We start from the raw sequence: 17,953 nt of genomic DNA, 5'->3' as shown, positions 1-17,953 counted from the left end.
CGTGGATCAGATGATCCGTCTCACCACGTTAACGTTTCATTTAATCCCTCTGTTGAAGGTTTATCTCTGTGGTTCTATGTGAGAACGATCCCTTCAGTTCTTCACACGTATAGAACTCTTTGAGCTGTTTTATACGCCATCATGTAGTGTGTGTGTGTGTGTGTGTGTGTGTGTGTGTGTGTGTGTGTGTGTGTTGAAGACGCAGCACTGTGTGGGAGTAGAACAGTTGAAGCTTATTTAATCTGCTTGTAATTTGTCAGTGTTGACCGACATCGTGATATATTTAACATGAAATGTGGGCGGAGGGATCTAAACGTATTGTCTCTGTCAGCGGGACTATATTTACATCAGGAGATAAAGAAAGAGAGAAATCATCCAGAAAGCAAAGCAACTTTTAAGTTGCTTATTGTTGAATAAATGTTCCTGTGTGTCAGGACTTACTGCTTTATGTGTCTTTTATTTGTGAGGGTTTCCAGGTTGCTGTTAACCATTTTTGAAAAAACACTGGGGGTTCTACCCAGGACCCTTATATATTACAAAGGTTTCATCTAGAACCCTAAAGGTCCAGGGCTGATGTGGTGCAGCTCAACCCACAACAATCATGGTTCTCAGTCACAGTTTTTGGGGATGTGTGAGCTGGAATGTCACGTTTTTTAACAATCCTTGAAGAACTCTTTCTTCCAAAAAGGATTCTTAATGGAACATCTCTTCTTACAAAGAACACTTCACAGCCCTTTATTGACTAAAAGGGTTCTTCAGAAGCAAAAGGTTATCGCTAGAACCTCAGCCCTTCAGGAAGAACCTATCTGGAACACTTATTTATAAGAGTCAACTTTGGTACCAATGGCTGTGAATGCAGTTTATTGGTGAAACAAAGTGACGTCACTCTGCGAATGAATAAAACCGATGAAAGTGAAACGAACAGATCATTATCATCAAACATCAGGACATCGACTGGAGACGATGAACAACATGAACCCTGCTCTTACCTTCCTTAGCAGCGGGGATTGTGGGTAGCGGCGTGGTGGTGGGGGGCGTGGTCGGCTTCGGGGTCGGGACGGGGACTGAAGAGAGAGAATGAAAGGAGACGCAGAATGAAGACGTGACAAACCTGCAATCACCGTAAAGCAATCAGCAGCTCGAAGTGAAGGTGAGGAGACACATTTAACATACACAATACACACTCACACACACACTCACACACACACAGACACACACACACACTCACACACACACTCACACACACACTCACACACACACTCACACACACACACACAGACACAGACACACACACACTCACACTCACACACTCACACACACACAATACACACTCACACTCACACACACACACACACACAATACACACTCACACACACACTCACACACACACACACACACACACACACACACTCACAGACACTCACACACACACACATACACAATACACACTCACACTCACACACACACAGACACACACACACACACACACACTCACACACACACACACACACACACACACACACTCACACACACACAATACACACTCACACACACACAATACACACTCACACACACACTCACACACACACACACACACATACACACACACACACACACACACACTCACAGACACTCACACACACACACACACACACACACACACACACACACACTCACACTCACACACACTCACACTCACACTCACACACACTCACACACACACACACACTCACACACACACTCACACACACACACTCACACACACACACACACACACACACACACACTCACACTCACACTCACACACACTCACACACACTCACACACACACTCACACTCACACACACACTCACACTCACACTCACACACACTCACACACACTCACACACACTCACACACACACACTCACACTCACACACACACACTCTCTCAGGGACCGGCCTCCCTCCCTCTCCAACAAACAAACACATTTCACTCGTTCAGTGCTGTTGGCGCAGTACATCAGCTACCTGAGGCTGTGAATTACTCGTTAATGGCAGGTGGGGAGCGTTTTGGCAGCGGCTGCCTGCAGCGAATCGTCTGGAGGATAAAAGCGTCTGCAGCTTTAATTTGCATCAAAACAAAGCAGTAAATCATGGCGGCTCTGCACAGATACAGCGTGGAGCAATACCTGCTCTCACTTCCTGCCTGTTCTCTCTCTGCTCACTTCTTTCCTTTTGTCTCGTGTTCTCTTCCTCCCCGTTCGTCCTCATTAATCTCAGTAAACTACAGATATAACATTCATTATAAACTGCCTGACGTTCACGAATCAATTAACGGCCTCAAACACAACACCATGCAGAAGCGTAATGACTCTCTCTGAGCGAGAGCGCTGCAGAAATCAGGCTCATTTGATTGGATGCTGGAAGCAACATTCAAGACCCAAACAAAGAGGATCAGTAAACTAAAGTTGAGTCCCTTTAGTTCAGGCTCTGTGTGCTCCGTAAAGAATACGTGTCGGGCTAATCAGGACACACATTCTTTATAGGGAATCATACAGGACAGCAGCTGCTCACAAATGGTGGTATAATTAACCGGTAGGCCGAGTTTTCATACATTTAACCGTTTATTCCTCCTTTTCTGGTGATGTGTCTCAGGTTGACTACAGGACAGCAGTCATACATCCAGTACTTACACATAACTCCGGTGTTACTCCTCCTGTTTAAAGAGGATATCAGGCTACACCTGCTAACACCTGCTAACACCTGCTAACACCTGCTAACACCTGCTAACACCGCTAACTGCACGATGAACACCTAAATGTGTATTTTGGATGTTTTTCCCCCACTAGTCTGAAAGAGGATGTGTTATGGAGGAACATGAGGTGTCCAACAGCAGAGTGTGTGTTGGTGTTGGTGTTGGTGTGCCCCCCCCCCCCCCCTCTATGGGTCTTGATTAGTGTTTGTTGCTGCCGGTGCAGAACAAACGGCTCATTCTGAAAAGAATCAAGACGACTCATCTGTCATTTCTCCCACGAGCACAAAAGATGTTTTATGTTGGAAACGATGGTCACGCCAGCCTGTGATGGGCTTCACTTTACACACAATGACAGCTGACAGCGGGTCCTGTAGCAGCGCTATGATGACACATGCTGGGAGTGTGGAGGAGGTGGAGGAGTGTGGAGGAGGAGGTGGAGGAGTGTGGAAGAGGTGGAGGAGTGTGGAGGAGGTGGAGGAGTGTGGCGGAGGTGGAGGAGTGTGGAAGAGGTGGAGGAGTGTGGAGGAGTGTGGAGGACTCGATGTGTTCATGCTTGTATGCAGAGAACAGCTTCGTCAGCATCTCTCAAATGTTACTTATTCAGGATTAAGCGTTCTGAAGAAGTAACATTTCTCTTCAATAACTGATTAAAATTAATTTCTAAAGAAACACAAAGAGAGTAAGATGCTCAAGTTCAGTGTTTTCTGTTTCTGATCGATCTGGTACATTTAATGTGAAGCTGAATTGATTCTTAAGTGTTTCAGGGTTTAAACCTTGGATAAGAAAATGTACCTTTTTACTATTATTGTTTTGCTTTTTTCAGATTAACCGACACACGTTCGAAATTATCACAGAAAATATCTAAAAAGTGGAACAGAAGCCACATTTCCTCTGCGCTCAGAGTAACACGTGAACTAGAACATGGAATGTAATTTAGCTCACGGTGTCGGTGTTTGAGCGTCTCAGGTGTGACTGCGTGGGTTTGTTCTTACGTGTTTTCTCAGTGACGGTGACCGCCGGCCCGTCCGTGCCGTCCTGCAGCTGAGCGTACACGCTCATCTTGTACTGCGTGTTGGCCTTCAGGTTGTTGAAACAGTGTCGGTTGGCTCCTCCGCTCAGCTTCGTCTCCTGCTTCTGACCGTCTGCGGCACAAATACAGACATCACCTCGTTAGCCTTCTGGAAACGGCTGCTCTGATCGTGTATTTTGTGCTGTGTGGGGAAATGTTCTATTTGGACATGCAGTCGTACATAAGGAGTGCATCACAACCAGCCGGTCACCAACACTCTCCCTGGAGCTCCCGGTGCCGGTTGACACTTTGTTAAAGAGTGAAATCCTTTTTGTTTAACAGAAACAGCAGCGATATCACCAAATACACAAGACTCCATTGACAAAAACACAGATTTTACTGTGACGTAAAACACACTTCATTAAAACTTGACAGAAACTAAATAAAACTCACCGACGCCTCGGTTCATCTTTCCACTCTTACCAACAATCACCAACTTAAGAGTTAAACCCTGAAATCACCGCGTTGGGTGAGAAGATATCGGGAGAGGAGCGAGATCAGACATCAGAGAGGCTGCTGGGAAATGAATAAAAGGATATTTTCACATCTAATCTGAGGGATTAAGGGTTTATTTTGACAAAACCAGAGTTGGTGATTGTTTTCAGCAGCAGAAAGTGTGACCAACACGGGCTTTGGTGAGTTTAATTTCTCTCCGTGGAGCTTGAATTGTTTTTTCATGGAGTCTGGTGTCTGGAGTCTGGTGCAGTCAGTGACAGTGTGGTCTCCGTGGGACAATCACACAGAAGGACAGTTTGAATCCCTCTGTACATTCTACATGATGATGATGATGATGATGATGATGATCTTTAAATATAGAACCACTTACTGACTCACTGACTTGTATTCTTTTCTCTTTTAAAGTCTTTCAAGCGTCCCTGAGGCTGTTTGTTTGTTTGTTTGTTTGTTTGTTTGTTTGTTGTTGTCAGCAGCTCAGTGTGTTTCTGCCCAAATGAAACTGAATAAAATGAAACTTTTCACAGTCAGAAATAAATGACGAAGCAAATCCAATTACTGAAATAATCAAGGTGTGTTTGTGTGTTGACTCCACGCCAGCTGGAGTCAGGCTCTACTGGCAACCTGTCAAATACATTTAAAGGACAAAACGTTTCCACACTTCGTACTTCATCACAGGGAGCAGGTGGAACATTTGAATGAGTTAAAGAGCTGCAGCACGACTCCCGAGGCCGTCGCTGAAGTTTACAACATACAGATGATTTAGATGCTGCAGCTTCAAAACTAAAAGCTTTTGATTTCAAACGCAGAACGCATGAAGTCAGGTTCACTGCTGCAGGAAGTACAACCGGTGAACATTCACACGTTCACTCTTGTGTCGGCATTCAAATGTCTGTTACAGTGAAACAGCCGTCATTTAATTAAACGCTGAGAGCTAACTGCGAAAAAAAATAAAAAATTAAGAAAAGCTAAAGTATACGCCAGAGGTTTACTTCCAGAAACCGACATTATCTCCAACATGTGGCATCCCCTCATGCCCACATCCCCTCATGCCCACATCCCCTCATGCCCACATCCCCTCATGCCCACATCCCCTCATGCCCACATCCCCTCATGCCCACATCCCCTCATGCCCACATCCCCTCCAGACAAACTCTCTGTTTCGGTGTAATAAAGAAACGAAAACACTTCCCCCCAAAAACCCGCCACACAAGACACACGAGACAATTTCCACTGAAATTTCCACAAATCCAGCCGGTGAGAGATTACTTCACTTTACCATTCATACGGATTTTTTAAATTTTCATAAACATCTAGAGAAAGCGCTCACATTTCAATCATTTGGGTACGCAATAACAAATATTTTCAAAATTGGAGTCAGCGTTGTCTTAACACAATAATCTGTGCAACAATACTGTGAACGTTAATATAAAAATAGCAGAATTGACGGACAGTGTTTGACAATCTCTGATCCGTGGAGCTCACGAAGGAAGTCGGTCAATATTAAAGATGTTTTGATGTTTGATTCCCTAAAATACAGTTAATCACGAGATTATTTATATCATGATTCTCTAATTTGTAAAGTAAGTTTAGATCTAAATGTTTCCTTCACAGAGTCGATCTCTGTTCATTTGAATAAAACAACTTTTCTGTCCGACAGGAGGAACTCTTCTTTAATCTTTATTTATTTTTTATCACCCATCAACACCAAACGCATCATTTCTCTCTCTTCTCCTGCAGCCGACACGCTTTCCTCTGGTAGTTTATTCAGCAGCTGTGCAAACATAAATCCTCATTTAGCTCCATCATGTGCGGAGATAACGATACCTGGGAGCTCCCTGCAGGAACACACGGGAGCGCCGCAATAACGCTTCGCCTTTTATGTGACGTTAATGATGGCGCGCTGTTCGCTGGAGGCCTGAAGGTGATGAATAACGGCCATTACCGGCTCCCATTCGGTGGATGGCGGCTGCATTAAAAGTCAATCTCACCTTTCGAGGTGGCGGCTGAATGCCGGACGAGTGCGATGGAATCGGAGGCCGTCTGCTGTTTGATGTTTGTTTTGGTGTGTTTATCGGTTTCAAACAAACGGGGAAAACACTCAATTATTTCTGGGAATCAGAACCCAGAAGAGTGATTTCAATAATTGCAAGGCTGTTTTATGAGAGTGACTTCTGCTCAGAGTCTTTGCTGACAGCTGGAGCAGGAGACGAGCGCATCAAAGTAATTCCATAAAGGTTTTAATAAAGAGTCTGGAGGTAATTTAAAGTCTGATAGCCTGTAATCTTCCCTTCAACATCCAGTATTTAAATGTATATAGCGTAATGGTGCATCGCAGGACTTTCTAGAGCACAAAGAACAATGAGGACTCTTGTATTAAATGCTGTAGATCAGGAACTTTGTAGATTCAAAAGTGTCGCAAACTAAAAGTATTCACTTTTCCTCTCACAGTTCAAAATGAAGCTTTGAAATCATCACAGCGCACCAAAAAAAATCTCCATTGAAAGTCTTTGAGTGTCAAGTTTCACAAATTAGAGGATGTCGGCAAAATTAGGGAGAAGTACGTCTCTTCCAGGTTTATGTCATAAAATCAGTTTTTTTGTTTATTTTACCGAAAGAAAATATAACTGCAGGATTTTCAGTCCCAGTTTTTTTTCTGTTGCCAGAAGCTCCCTCATATCAGAGGTGGTCAACATTGAATGATATCTGATATTTAATAAAAGGTGAACTCATTCATCAGCTGACACATTAAGTCCAGAGGATGAGAGGAGACCACAGGAGGAAAATGAAGTGGTACTGTTTGTTTGTTTGTCACTTTTGACGGAGTTAACAATGTGAATGTAAGTCTGTTTTCTTTAGTGTTTAATCACCTGAAAATTTGAGTTTTTGTGATTTGGTTAGCTGAGAATGAGCCGTTTAAATCTACATTTTCCAAAATCAAGTTCCCTGGGAGAAGTTTCAGTTGGTTGCAATCTGAATCCTCACCACCAGATGTCGCCAAATCCCACGCACTAGACCTTTAAAGTGAGATATCATGTCTGTAGTTTCATATATTAGATAATAAGTTGTATGTTTTGAGTTTTTCCACGATCGTTCTGATCATCTGACAGTCATACCTTTTAAACACGACAACAGTTTGTATATCTTTATTGTTATTTTCCCACGAAAGTCCAGCAACTCATGTAAATTTCTGCTCGTTACATCGATCAGTCTTTTCACAATAAACTTCCATCTTCACAGGAAACAACTCAGTTAGGTTTAGGAAGAGATGGTGGTTTGGGTTGAAATAACTGCAGAAGTGTCGTAATTGAAGTTACATGAAATAAATCAACGCTGACTTCTTGTTGACGGGGAACGAACAGCAGTCTGCTGGCTGAAAGTGTACTGTTTGTTGGAACCGTCAAAATCCCCGTCAACCCTGAGTCGGCTTTGTATGATTACGTGGATAACATATAACATATATATATATATATATATATATATATATATACACTATAATATACAAAATACTTTTGAGGGATACCTACGAATTACGCCGCATCATTGTTCGTAGGTATGGCTACGGACGCTGGATGAGACCAGCCTGAACACAGACATGTTTGTGTGAGATTCCTCCAGCAGTGATTTCCCACATGTGACCTTCTTGGTGTTTCCTTCTGAGACACAGCGAGCGTCTTCCCCGGAGAGGTCAGAGGTCAACGAAACATTTAGAAACTCTTGACTTTCATTTACATCATCGGCATCTCGTGGAGACGGCAGCCATCTTCATTCTCACACTCCCACACACACAATGGACTTCAAAAAGAAGCCCTTTGTTTTGTCTTTATTGTTTCTATGAAGCGATCGTCAGAGAATCCTTGATGAAGAAGGATTTGTTTTCTTCTGTTGTCTTTGAGGCTCAGCTGTCAGAACAGACAACAAGGCGCAATTACCGTCATTCCCATAACAAGTGAATCTCCTCCCGACACACTTGGCAGCTATAACACCGGCCGTTGGTCTTCTTTCCCCGTGTTTCACCTCACGCAGCACATGTTAACGTCAGCCCGGCTCCTCGTCTACGGAGCGGCTCGGTGTCGGACCGCTCCGCTAAACCTTTGAGCTCTGATGAGACACAACAACGTCTTTGTCGTCTCAGGCTGCCTAGAGAGTCAGAGAGGGGGACACTCTCCCTACGCTGCATTCTGAAACTCCCACTGATGAAAGCATGTGAGTATGCATGAGGGAAACCCCCCCAAACTCCCACCAGCACAGATATGCAGCGTAGGAGGTGGATGGGAAAGAACCACAGCCGCATGTATGTGTCCCACTTTCATGCCTCGGTATGAAATCAACCAGAGAGCCAGTAATGTGGCACGAGAGGAGTGAACGTGCGCATGCATGGATTTGCATTTTTCTCCCCTTCTTCTCAGACATGCAGCCAGACCATCACAGCAACAAGACGGGGGTTTTCTTAAAGGAAACTTCTTCATCTGGATTTATTTCTCAGGAGTTTTAATTATTAAAACATTGAAAAACAAGTTTGTGCATATTTACCCAAAACTGTGCTGCACATGAAATGCTGCGTACCTGAACACCACATGGGTGGATGTTGTGAGGGTGTGGACTGTTTGTGTACTCACTGAGCAGAGACTCCATGAGCACCCTGTAGCTGCTGGCGTGTCGGTGAGGCTGCCACTGGGCGCAGATGCTGTTCATCTTCACCTGGTACGCGTTCAGGCTGGTCACCCCCAGATACACTGCAGGAGGAAGACACGGGAAGAATCTGCATGTGACAGCAGCTTTCACATAGTAATGGATAGAATGTATAATATATTATTATAATAACTGGAACAACTACTTCCAGGCAGTGCGCACACACACACACACACACACACACACACACACACACACACACACACACACACACACACACACACACACACACACACACACACACACACACACACACACACACACACACACACACACACACAGAGAGATACAGAAAATCACAGGTTTTTTAACTGCTCAGAATGGATTAAACTGATTGTTAGATCATGTTTTCTGTGGGTTTCTCAGCACCATACATGGTCTCTACTGTCGATGATCAACGGGATTCTTCAAACACCCGATCATGTGCCGGTCGTCCACGTCAAACGCACAAATGCAGAGGAATATTCTGGATTATTCTCCCTGAACTCTGAACACATTTGTCAGTAAATAGATGCGTCTCAGTGGTGATTTTTGACACTGAAACGCTGACAAAAAAATTGCGTTTTTGTCACAAAGTCAAAGCTGCTTCTGAACTCGTAGATAAGCGCTTGTAAGCATTCTTCTCTAAACGTTAAACTGTATGAATGTGCACTGAGCTCACATCTGGGAAACCACACACCATCGTGGTCCCAGATGACAGATTATTTTTGGGCATCAACGTGAGTCATTTACAGAGAGAGAAATATGACTTCACTGTCTTTGCTCCAGACGCTCACAAACAAACCCCCCCCCCCCCCCCCCCCCACACACACACACCCACACTCTATTTATGCAAATAGAATGTATGCACTTTCATCATCCTGCTTCTGAGAGACTCGCTTGTTCTGGAACACGTAATGCATGTTTCCAGCTGGTAATGGCGTTGTCCATCACAGTGTAACTTACACTCCCTCCGACGAAACGGAGCGTCTTCCAGTTGAGCCGAGTACCTCATCTGCATTCGTTTGGACTCCGTGAATGCATAATGCATCCCGCGTGGGGTTTGTGTAAAAACCCCAGCTTGTGATTTAATGAGAGGACACGGAGGGACTTTTAATTCAGCATCTGAACAGCTTAGTACGATGTCACTGTGATTCATGATGTAGCTCCTCATAGACGTCACACACTGCTCTGAGTAACCAGGGAGAGGTATCTTTAGTCCGACTAGGGCTACTCTCTAAATACTCTGTTCTTCTTCAGGACTCAACAATTGTTTTTAAAAATAAATATACAATTTTAACTGAATTAGGTTTCACTTTTGTTTACATGTTCACAGATGTATTGATACATTTTGGCTTTTTACTCGCAAAGATTTCATTGCACGTACAGTAGCAAGCGGAGTTGCCGTCAACTCGAGCATCCTTCACTTCACCACAGCGGCCTCTATGCTCACGCTTTGTGTGTGTTTGTGTGTAGTTGGAGAAAGTACTAATAAAAAGCACCAGTAACGTCAAGGCTTATCAATACTACGATGTTTAATGAATTCGCTCTGAGGCCCGTTTAATACCGGGTTTCGGAACACAACCCAACTCAAAAGGCTAACCCTGGAGCCAGTGTTCAGTTTGTCCATTCTGGGCTGCTGTAGAAAGATGGCGGACTCCATGGAAGACGACCCGCTCCCGACGTTGATATAAATGGCCTTTTCTAAGCGATACGATTCTTAGTTTGGGGTGATTATACACTGATTAAAACATAGTTATATTATATTCAATATGTGCCAATTAACCCCCCTAAATGTTACACACTGCCCCTTTAACAGATTAAATAAATAAGCTTCAGTAAAGGTACGTCAATGGCAGAGACAGGAAAATAGATGCGTCGGCAGGTATTTCTGCATATTGTTCAAGTTCTGATGACTTCTTTCACCTTTAATTACAGCAGACATCGGTTTTGCTAAAATGCTAAATTGCTCACATGAAGAGGTGCTACAGGAGCACCAGTCTCCTGTGACGCTGCTGTCCACTCATCTCCACTGGTCCACTGGCCTCGTTAACATGCCGCTGAGCTCTATGTCACACGCTTCCGTTCACCTCCTGGGATCCCACCGGACTCATGCTCTCCTTTCAACTCCGCCCACCTCTCCATCTCCCCCCCCCCCCCCCCCCTGTCATCTTCAGGTTTAGCCCCTCGTCCTTCAAAATCAACCAAGAAGTGCTTAATTGTCATGCAGGCGAAGGAACCTCCGATGCAAAGCGACGATCCATTGAGAGCGACATGTTGGGGTATTAAGGGGACGCTTGCGGTCGAGAGCTCTCAGCCGGAGAGAAATGAGAGTTTTCTGCTAAAGGACACTTCAAAAGCACACATGGTTCTTGTCTTTTCTGCTGCGTGGAGTTCAAACCGGAGACCTTTGGGTTTCAAGAACAGCTATTTTAAGCAAAAGGCCGGCCCGTGGTGAAGTTGTTAATCATCATGCAGGAGAGGGAAAGTCTAAGCTCCTACTCGAATGGTTGTACTTGAGAAGCAGTTGATTGATGGAAGCAGCCAGACGCTCAGAGAGCCGAGGGAAGTGTCCACGTGCCCAGTGAGGGAACTTAAATCTATCGCATCTACAGTTCATTCCAGGGCTGCGGTGTAATGAGGGGAAGTCTCCATTAAAAAGTGTCAGATGGATATCACGATATCGACGTTGGCTGCTTCCCTGATTAGATTAGAGGAGCTTGTTGGACAGAGGACGGCGATAACGAGGTGTATAAACGAGCAGGTTCAGAGAATTAAATTACCGACAACAACATGCTCTGAGAGCAGTACTAGTGGGTCCGATGAGAGCTCATCAGGAGGATGAAGTTCTGTGTACGATACTCGTCTTGACTGGTTTATTTATTTTGATTAAAGAGAGATTAACTCATCCATATCTTATTGGGTCATAGAAAAACTGTTTTAATGCTAATTATTAAAAAAGAGAGAGACAGATACTCTCAATGTAGTTGAATTATTACACACTATTATTGTGTAACAATGCAGATTATTACAGTTTCTGAAAGTTCCCCTTCATAATATTCAGTGTTACAAAGTAAAATCAACATAAAAAGTAATTCTGTGTCGTACATGCCGACAAAGAATCTGCGTCATTCGCGTATTGAAATATTACAACTCCAGCAACAAATGAATGCAACACTTTGTTGGAAAAAAGCGTTGGACGGAAAACATATTTCAGCCGTCTGTGGTACCTCGTATTTCTACGTGTAAATGTACGTGTATAAACCATAGACTGTCTATGAACAATAATGACCATATTCATGTCTAGATATCGTCAGTTTGAGTGTTGATGGAGCAGCTACATTGTTAGCTTAGCTTAGCACTAATCAATCCAAACTCCTTTCAGAAAACAAGCCTTTTAAAGTTGTTTGCTTGTCGTCTTGCGGACGGACCTGACGAAGCGTGAATTCAGACTTTTTTACATATCTTCATAACGATGTATCATATTGTTATTTCCGCATCCTTTTTTATCTGTTTATTGCAATTAAATCACAGAACAGTCTGTTTATTTTAGGTTCATAGCGCTGTAGTGAAACCTTAAGGAACAACAGAGTGGTGATGCACAGTTTACCAAGAACAAACTGTGACTATGCCAATGAAAACACAACATAATCAATACCTTCATCGTTGTAAACCCGTTCTTAGTAGGAGAAAGAGAGATAAAGTAGGACTCTGGCACTAACAAGGCAGCAGCTGGAAACTCTGTCAAGTCTGTATCTTGTAATTAGTTGCTGCCAAGAGCGTCCGCTGGGAATCAAGGAACTAACTACTCAAGCGTTTGACTGGTGGTTCTAATTGGTGGAAAAAGAGACACTTTGCAGGTGCAGCCGAGAAAATGTATCTTCAAAAGCAGCTGAAAGTGTCGGAGAGGTCCAGAGAAAAGAGATGATGTCATCCAGCAGCTGGGCCACAAACACAACAACAAAGAGATGAAGAGTGGATGTGATGACCAGAGGTGGAGGAGGAGCCAAAGACTGCACTCAAGTATAAGTAGTACTTTGCAAAAAAAAAGTACTTAAGTAGAAGTAAAAGTATATATAAAAATAATGACTTGAGTAACAGTAGAGAAGTATTTAGTGAAGTTACTTGAGTAGGAAGTAACTTAAGAAATGACTTTTATTTGATGTGGAGACTATATATATATTATATTTATCCTGCTTCTGAGAGACTCGCTATATTTATATATATATATATATTTACTTACAGGTCTTGGCCCTCCCTGAGAGAGCCTCACTGGATCCGGTGGTGTAGGAGGCGATGACCTTCACACTGTACTCCGTCCCGCTCAGCAGGTTGACGATCAGCATGGTGTTCACGTCTTCTCCCACGAAGGTCTCCAGAGCTGGTCCTGGAGCTGCAGGGGGGGGGGGGGGCACATGGGTGAGTTCAGAGACGATCATTATCTTCAATTCCAGTGAGGAGGAGAAGGATGGAAGATAACAACTAAGAGGAGGAAAAGAAGGGGAACATGAGAGAATCTGCAGGGAAGATGTTTCTGTGTCTTCTTTTAGTTTTATGATGTATTTAATTTAAGGAGAATAAGCTTTCTGTTTGGTTTGCTACGTTGTGATTTATTAGTATTTAGAATCATATGAAACATAGAATGATTAAAACTGTTCAGGTGCTTTGTCCTTGTTATGAATACTGACGTCTCTCGTGTTGCTACATGCAGCGATTGCAACTTCCTTTTTATGCTCGTAACCCTTCTAGTTAAACTTAGAAGAATCAGACGAGTTACACGATGCTTCTATATTCTAGAAGAGTTCTACATACATGTATAGAACATGAGTTTGCCGTGAGCTGCTGCTACTCACGAGTCGTCAGCTCTGATTCTTCCAGCAATTAAAACCAAAATATCAAAAAACAAACGACAGCTTGAGTTTTTCCGTGATATTTGTTGGAGACGTTCATAATCTCAGGAGAACAAATGTAACAATAATCCAACAGGAAGTGTTTCATGTCAACCCTTGAATATCCTTAAAGTTACTATGAGGAACTTTTATCTGGTTCAGAACCAGTCTCAGTTTAGTCCTGATCCTCTATAAGACCTCCGATGGGAGTCAACACCGACACCACGCTGCTGGAGACCCAGGACGTATTGCTGGGCCCGCTGGAGGGAAGGGAGGCACAGGAGAACCAGAACCAGGACTGAGAGGGCCAGACTGTCAGACCCTGCTGCAGTACAATGAGAGGTTTTCTAAAGGGACTCTGGTGCTCAGAGACACTACCACTTTAGTCCACAGGGGGAGACAGAATCAACACTAAATAAAAGTTCCTCATCGTAGCTTTAAACTCCTCAGTACAAATCTGGTGTGGAATCTGTTGAATCAGTTAAACTTGATTGGCCCAGCTTGTGTGTGCACATTACCAGACACAGGCTGGTAGACGACCCGGTAGCCCATGGTGGGTGAAGGCGGAACGTCCCAGCTGATCCTGAAGCGGTTGTACCATTCCTCCAATACGCGCAGGTTCGTAGGAGCTGAGAGAGGAACTGAGCAAAAGAGGACAAACTGATTTTAACTTTGTATTAAAAATACTGAACTGAATCAATGAAATGTTGGCAAAATAAAATACTACCTCATTATGTAAATACATTGTACTCAACAGGGCATGAAAACATAACCTCAGTGATGGTGCATCTGTGTTTTCTAAAGGAATTCATTGGACCATTGTGATTCACATGGGCCACTATGGTGATAAAGAAACGGGGGACAAGCAACAAGGACCTTCATCTGGACCGCAAACGGGGACAGGGGTGAAAAAAAAGAGTGAGAAATAAGAGAAAGAAAGAGACGGAGAAAAATCAAGATAAAAAGAGACAAGAAGACAGGAAGTGGAGAGGAGAAGACAGAAAAAGAGACAAATGAAATGAAAAGAGAAGAAGCTTTAAGAAAAGGAGATAAAGTGAAAAGAAACAGTCTTTGCATAACAAAAGTAAAACATTGATATGAAGTAAATTGAATGAAAACCAAATCTATTAATTAAATACTATCCGGATATGTAATTCCCTGCATGCCAGAATGATGAAAGGAAACTGTCATCACACAGCAGAGAGAGGAACGTACAGGGGGAGGAAGAAAACCCGATTTGGCAAGAGGAAGATAATGAGGAAGAGTCAAAGGAGGATAACATTTGATAACACTTAATAGAATTTCAACAGTCAGCACAGTGAAAAATGTCCCGTCGCCGTTTCAGTCAGAGAGATATTAAACCCAGAAGAGTTATCGCCGACAACTGGGACGCAACTTTAGAAAACTAATGGCTAGAGATGGTACTGATAGATTTGATTCTGTGCAGTCCCACACATCAGCTCCCTCTCTCTGCAGCCCATTATGTCTTGATAGGTTCAAACCCTCTGAAGATCCCTTTGGTTAATGAGAAACGTGAGACTTTTTCAGGTCTAAATCCCCGAGTGAATGTCGCTGGCCGTTCGGTTGCACATTTAAAATGCTAAAACGCCTCCCGTCATTCTCTCCGTGTCCCATCGCTCCATCCCCGAGTATCCATCCATCCCTCACCATCTCACAGACTGAAACCTCCAGATTAAACTGGCTCTCCTCCCTCTTCACCTTCTGCCGTCGCTCACCATTTAAAAAGCCAATCATGCTCTCTATATTCAGCCACAAATCCCCCATCATGCTCTAAACTCTGAAGGTCCTCTCACTGTGCCTTCACACCTTCAGGCCTCACGGTAACGAGAAACTGGAGCTTTAATGACCAAAGACACTCTTGGACATTGGACATTTTTTTGGAACTCGGACACAAATTCTGCTTTCTGAGGGCAAAGAAAAGCTGGTTTCAGTTTTATGTTTAAGAGCTGTGGGACATGTAAACTCTGGGGGAGGTATGACCAGCCACACAGTGTAGCTTACAGTGACTAAAACACATCATATAGTACCAGTGCATTAGCAGCATGTAGCAGCTCAATCAATCAATCACCGTGTAGCCCCGCCCTAAAGCATCCCCTGCTTTATGGTCTGTTTGACTCTAAATGGACCATAATGTACTAAATGAACATCATGCTGTATTGAAGAAGACTTGAAACTAGAGATTGAGACCATAAACTCATGTTTACAATGTTTACTGAGGTAATAAATCAAGAGAGAAGTAGAGTCATTTTCTCATAGACTTCTATACAACCAGAGGAGTCGCCCCCTGGTGGACAGTAGAGAGAATGCAGGTTTTAAGAAACGTTTGCCTTGGCTTCACTGGGCAGAACCGGAGGTTACCGATTGGTCGCACCGCTCGTCAATGTCACACTAGACCCAGGGCAGCCAATCAAATCCAGCAAGAGGCGGGGTTAACTTCTTTACCACTGCCTTCTTCATGGAAAGAGGATCTTATTATAGCCTTGTCACTCCGAGGAGATATAGAAGAGTTAATAAGTAAATAAGTGGTTCAAATTAGTAAAATGATTTAAAGCTGCTGCAGAGCTTCGACATCTCATAATGTTATTGGATGCAGAAGGCGGCTGCTGACTGGTTAGCTCAGCTTAACTGTAACGTCAGCATCAAACATTAACAAGTAACGTTAGCTAACTGCTAACGTTAACATTTCCCCGATGCTGCGTCTGTACGTGAGACTCTCGTCACTAAATACATTTTCATCCTGTTCGGTCCAGCTCCGGGACAACTGGACGTCCTTAAACTCGAGGGTGCAGGTGTTTTTGATCGCTTCACTGCTTTAAACCTCCACATTAAAGCGGTCACAACATCTTCCTCTGAAGGGATGAACATCCTCTCCTGGCTCTGATTCGTACCTCCCCTCAGAGAGAGAACCTTTAATCATGTCACTGCTGAGTTCATACCGCCACATGATGTGTTTTTGTCTTTCTTTGACCACTCTAAACTCTGTCATCCTCTCTGTATTCGCCCCCACGCCTCTCTGAGTGATCACCCCATCCCTCAGTGGATCAGACCCTCAGATTATTACTCAGCCTCCTTCGTCACATTATCCATCTTCAGTTCTGAGGATGAAAACCCAATCATGCTCTCTTACATTCGCTGTTACGCCTCCCTCGGCGTTCGCCCCTGTCCCTCCAGGGTTCAAATCCCCAGATTATACCGGCTCCCTCTGTCACATCATCCATCTTCGCTGTGAAAAAAACCCCCAATCACCCCCCCCACCCCTCCCTCTCTCTCTCTCCTGGGCGATCATCTCATCCCTCACTTGCTAACGGGAACCATTCATCATCAGCGGGGTGTGAGAGGGCCCCGTCGTTTAGAAGCCCCAGAACGTCGTTAGCCTGTGCTAATGTGTGTAATGCGCTGCGCTGGCGGGGACGTGGTGGGACGCAGCTGAAAGACGAATGTCTTGAATTTAGCGTTTCCTTCCTCGCTGAACGTCGAGTGTTTGTTCCCGTAATGCACTTGGCAGCAGAGTAAAATCATTAGCCTCTGCTGAAGCATTCACAGCAGGCGATCAGTCACGTTTAACAAAAGGGAAAGGAGCACTTCCGACATATTTCTGTCTTCAGCTCCGCAGTAAAGCAAATGGATGTTGAGCATTGAGCTACCAGGACAGGTTCCTATCGCGTTTAGCTCCCCTGACGTTGTGCGGCGTGTAATGAGCTGCACGGAGACGGAGGGTCGGTGGAGGTAGAAAGAAGGCACCTGAGGTTTAATGCATTTACCGGTTAATGGAGGTGCTGCTTTATCAACATGGTTTTTGGCGGGAGGCTGATGCAATTACAAAATATTTTCCTCACAATTAAAAAGAAAATTACAGCCGAGTTCTCGCAGTATAACTCCAACATTCCAGACAGACTTAATGGCTCAGATGGATGAATCTCATTCACAGAATGACTGAATCATTCAGCATCTCACTTTCATCTGAACATCTGCTAATCTGAATTCAAGTTCACTCTTTGAAGAAAGCATCTTCCCCCCTGATTAAACCAAATCAAATAATACTGAGAGATCTCTAATGATCATGTTTCCCCCCCTCGTGTCTCCAGGGGTTGACACTTCCTGATAGACTTTAAGC

General features: G+C 43.9%; 1 protein-coding gene across 1 annotated transcript in view; it reads right to left on the bottom strand.

The window, feature by feature from the left end:
- Positions 1 to 17,953, bottom strand: part of col14a1b (collagen, type XIV, alpha 1b) — a 136,866-nt gene that overhangs the window by 44,975 nt on the left and 73,938 nt on the right. The window contains exons 20-24 of the mRNA XM_076082365.1: positions 14,337 to 14,459; positions 13,173 to 13,322; positions 8,878 to 8,994; positions 3,729 to 3,878; positions 990 to 1,064 (exon numbers count right to left, since the gene is read on the bottom strand). Coding sequence (XP_075938480.1) covers positions 990 to 1,064; positions 3,729 to 3,878; positions 8,878 to 8,994; positions 13,173 to 13,322; positions 14,337 to 14,459 — 615 coding nt within the window. The remainder of the gene's footprint in view (positions 1 to 989; positions 1,065 to 3,728; positions 3,879 to 8,877; positions 8,995 to 13,172; positions 13,323 to 14,336; positions 14,460 to 17,953) is intronic.

This window comes from Anarhichas minor, unplaced genomic scaffold (assembly GCF_050575085.1).
Source record: "Anarhichas minor isolate MPS153535 unplaced genomic scaffold, ASM5057508v1 ptg000094l, whole genome shotgun sequence".
Lineage (NCBI taxonomy): Eukaryota > Metazoa > Chordata > Actinopteri > Perciformes > Anarhichadidae > Anarhichas > Anarhichas minor.
This window is presented reverse-complemented; position numbering and strand designations above follow the sequence as displayed.